The sequence below is a fragment of the Acyrthosiphon pisum genome, unplaced genomic scaffold (assembly GCF_005508785.2).
Source record: "Acyrthosiphon pisum isolate AL4f unplaced genomic scaffold, pea_aphid_22Mar2018_4r6ur Scaffold_20663;HRSCAF=21772, whole genome shotgun sequence".
NCBI classification, from domain to species: domain Eukaryota; kingdom Metazoa; phylum Arthropoda; class Insecta; order Hemiptera; family Aphididae; genus Acyrthosiphon; species Acyrthosiphon pisum.
In genome coordinates this window covers 13,399-17,154 of record NW_021770047.1, presented here as the reverse complement: position 1 = coordinate 17,154, position 3,756 = coordinate 13,399, and the positions used below count along the sequence as shown (strand labels likewise).

At 56.3% G+C, this 3,756-nt stretch overlaps 1 protein-coding gene across 1 annotated transcript; it reads right to left on the bottom strand.

Annotated features, from left to right (window-relative positions):
• Positions 1–220: 220 nt before the first annotated feature.
• Positions 221–1,003, bottom strand: LOC103310397. The gene has a single exon (XM_008188585.1). It carries the CDS (start codon positions 1,001–1,003, stop codon positions 221–223), a length of 783 nt encoding a protein of 260 aa, XP_008186807.1.
• Between the last annotated feature and the right edge of the window lie 2,753 nt (positions 1,004–3,756).

Sequence of the window (3,756 nt, the reverse complement as noted above, 5' to 3'; positions counted from 1 at the left end):
AGGTCGATATTGAGCGTTTTCGGACCGAAAGTCTTGATGCGTGTTCCGTTGGCAGCTGTGAGGTGCACGTCCGATGGTTTGTGAAAACCGTAACACGGCGGAATCACCGAAATTTCGGCTCCGGTGTCTATAAGGAACAGCCTGCCAGAGCGGAGGTCGTTGACGTGTACCCGCGTTGAGTTATTTACGACGTACAGGGCGGGTGTCCTGTGCGCGTCATTTAGTTTTCCGCCGGAGCAGAGTCGCTGCTGTTCCGCGGACGGAAATTACACGGCGGACGGCACTTGCGAGCCTTGGCGCCGTACGTTTCATGGTAGTAGCATCTCTGGGACGGCGGTAGTTGTCCCGCGTCGGTCGGTGCTGAATGTCGTTGCTGCGCCCCTGCAGGTGAGCTGATCAGCTGTGTTAACGCCTGCACCTGCTTCGCCAGTGACGCAACAGTTCCGGCGAGATCAGTGTCGACCTCTCTGCTGACCGCGTCGACGTCTAACGGATTGGACGCGTCCATGATGAGGTCCGCACGCGCGGCTACTGCGTCGAGTGAGGCGTCGAGACTGTGGAGGACGACTCTGACGTTTGACGGCAGTCTCTGCATCCAGAATTCCTTCAGCGCCTCTTCACCTATGCCAGGCGGCAGGTTGCCGCGCATGTCACGGAGCAGTTGTGAAGGTCGTCGGTCGCCTAAACCTCCCGGTCGGACAAGTTCCCGGTACTTGGCAGCGTTTGACGTTGCGAATGCTTCGGTGAGGCGTGCGCGTATTGCCTCATACGACGCCGAAGTTCCGAGCAGGTCACCGACGGTTCGGATTGTTGCCTGGTCTAATGCTCCAACGACATAATGCACTTTCGACGCGTTAGCTGTGATGCGTTGTGCCGCGAACATAGCTTCAGCATGATTGAACCAGAACGCAGGTGATTGGGTCCAAAAGGTCGGAAGTCGGAAGTTGGCGACCGCGTCTATCGCGTTAGCGTTATTTTCGTTCGACTGTATTTCGTTGGGCATGATGAACGCGGCGGAGGAACAGGACTAGAGACTAGGGTACGTGACGACGGCGCTGCGGTGTACGAGATCACTTATCCGGCGCGTTTTCGAGACGGCCACGACGGGTAGCTGTAGTGGGTGTTACGACTTGCGAGGTCACCAATGTGGAGGTTCTGGGGTTATCACTACAGAAACGCCCTCCAACGTACGTCGTTACGACGAAGTGTTGTATGAATCGGTACGAAAAGATCAACACGGGTTTAAGAGTAATCAAAATATTTATTCGTATTACAAACGTTAGGAAAATATACAGCGCACTCAATGAAACAGAGTGTGTACGGCAATCTTACGGTCGGTCACGGTGAAAGTGAATCGAAGTTCGAAAAGATTGCGATTCGGAATAAATCGTCGATAGGTGTCGAGGGCGAAAACGTAAGACGTGCGGTCGGTTACTTTGTCGCGGGCGAAGAGAACGAGACTGGCGGCCGCCGAGTCGCGGTAGCCGGTGTCGGCCGGGAATCACTGTGACCAACCGTTTAACAATGCTGATCAACGGTGGGAGATAGTTATGTGGCGGCGGTTCGCCACATTACTCCCCCCCAACGAAGAAGAAAAAACAAAAAAATGTGGTTTTACAATTTTTGACGTCGAAGGTCTGTCGATGGACTGCATGGCGTATGAGTGATCGGTGATCGGGTCGTCGCGCAGGACGAATGCTGGTTTGAGACGATCCACCGATATCCACGCCGTCCGGTGATCCAACTGCAGCTTGTAATCCTTCTCCCGACGCTGTAGAACGGCGTAAGGCCCTTCGTAACGAGGCTGGAGTGGCGTCCGATGCGCGTCAATGCGGATGAATACGTGGCTGACCGCGTCCAGTTGCGTCGGTATGAAGACGCGTCGAGTTGGTTCGTGGTTGGATCCGGGAGTAGGTCGGAGCTTAGCCATGGACGCCTTGAGTGTCGCGACGAAATCGGGTGTCCCTACCTCAGGTGTTGCTGAATGAAAAAGCTCGCCAGGTAACCGTAACGAGGTCCCGTACACAAGCTCGGCGGGGGTCGATCCGATGTCTGGTTTAATCGTATTGCGCAGCGCGAGGAGAACGATGGGTAGGTGCTGTGACCAATGCGGCGACTCGTGTGCCGAAAGTGCTGCCTTAAGAGTCCGGTGAAACCGCTCGACCAATCCGTTCGCTTGAGGATGGTAAGGCGAGGTGCGGACGTGTTGGATACCGAAAACCGTGTTGAGAGCTCGCATTAGTTCAGACTCAAATTGCCGTCCCTGATCTGTGGTGATAATGTCAGGAACTCCAAATCGGGCGATCCAATTCGTCACGAGCGTGGTGGCGACGGTGTGAGCATTCATGTTATCGACGGGCCATGCTTCGGGCCAGCGCGTGAAGCGATCGACGCAGGTAAGCAGGTACCTGGCGTTGTTCGACGGAGGTAGTGGTCCGACGAGGTCTAGATGGATGTGTCCGAAACGTCGATCCGGCGTCGTGAACGGTGCGAGCGGCGTCGCCGTGTGCCTGTGTACCTTGGCTTTTTGGCACTGCACGCACGTTCTGACCCACCGTCGTATTTCTCGATCCATACCTGGCCACACGAAACGTTCCTTGACGATTCGCGCGGTGGCCGCGCTGCCGCCGTGTGCCTGCCGATGTAATGTGTTGAAGACCGTGCGCCGATGTTTTTGTGGTACGAACAACCTCGATCTATTGTACGCGATGTCGAAGTAGACGGGTCCGTTCGCGGTATGTCGTGCGTCGAGTTCCAACGAGGATTCCGTTCTCCCGGTGAGAAGGTCTTGCAGTTCCGTGTCGTTGGCCTGATCAACTGCCCACTGGTCGAGGTCGGGTAGCCCGTCGTCGAATGTCGCCAACTCCAGCCGGGACAGTGCGTCAGGAACCGTGTTGCGTTCACCACTGACGTGCTCGATCTCGTGAAAGTATTGCGACAAGAACGTAATGTGGCGGGCTTGGCGGTCGATCAGTTTTTCTGCCTTCTGTGAAAACATAAAGAGCAACGGTCGATGGTCCGTTCGAAGCGTCGTTGGTCTCCCCTCGATTGAGTGGACGAAATGTCGGGCCGCGAGATACGCCGCGAGTAGCTCGCGGTCGTACGTGCTGTACCGTGCCTGCGTGGAAGAAAGCTTGCACGAGAAAAAACCGAGTGGCTGCCAACTCCCTTTGACGTTTTGTTCGAGAACCGCCCCGACGGCGATGTTCGACGCGTCTGTGCTGAGGCGTAACGGCGCATCGCTCTGCGGGTGAACCAGGCGCGTAGTGTCAGCGAGTGCCTCGCGACAAAGTCGAAAAGACTCCCTTGCTGTGTCGTTCCAGCTGAGCGGGCCGTCACGTCCTTTCACTGCCGCAGCGACGTCGTATAGTGCCGCCTGCATTTTAGCTGCACCCGCGACGAAGCGATGGTAAAAATTCAGAGAGCCAAGAAAACGTTGCAGCTCCTTTTTTGTTTTTGGCTGTGGCCACTGGCGAATGGCGGTCGCGCTATCTGGATTGGGGCGTAGGCCTTGTGCGTCGACGACGTGGCCGAGGAACGTGAGCGAGTCCGCTGCGAAAACGCACTTGGCCGGATTGACGGCTATACCGAACTCTTCGAAACGTCCCAGAACCGTGCGAACGTGTTCGACGTGTTGTTCCACGCTCGCCGACGCGATCAGCACGTCGTCGACGTATGCGAAAACGAACTCAAGGCCGGCGAGAATCGAGTTGACTAGCCGCTGAAAGGTCTGAGCCGCGTTGCGTAGACCAAAAC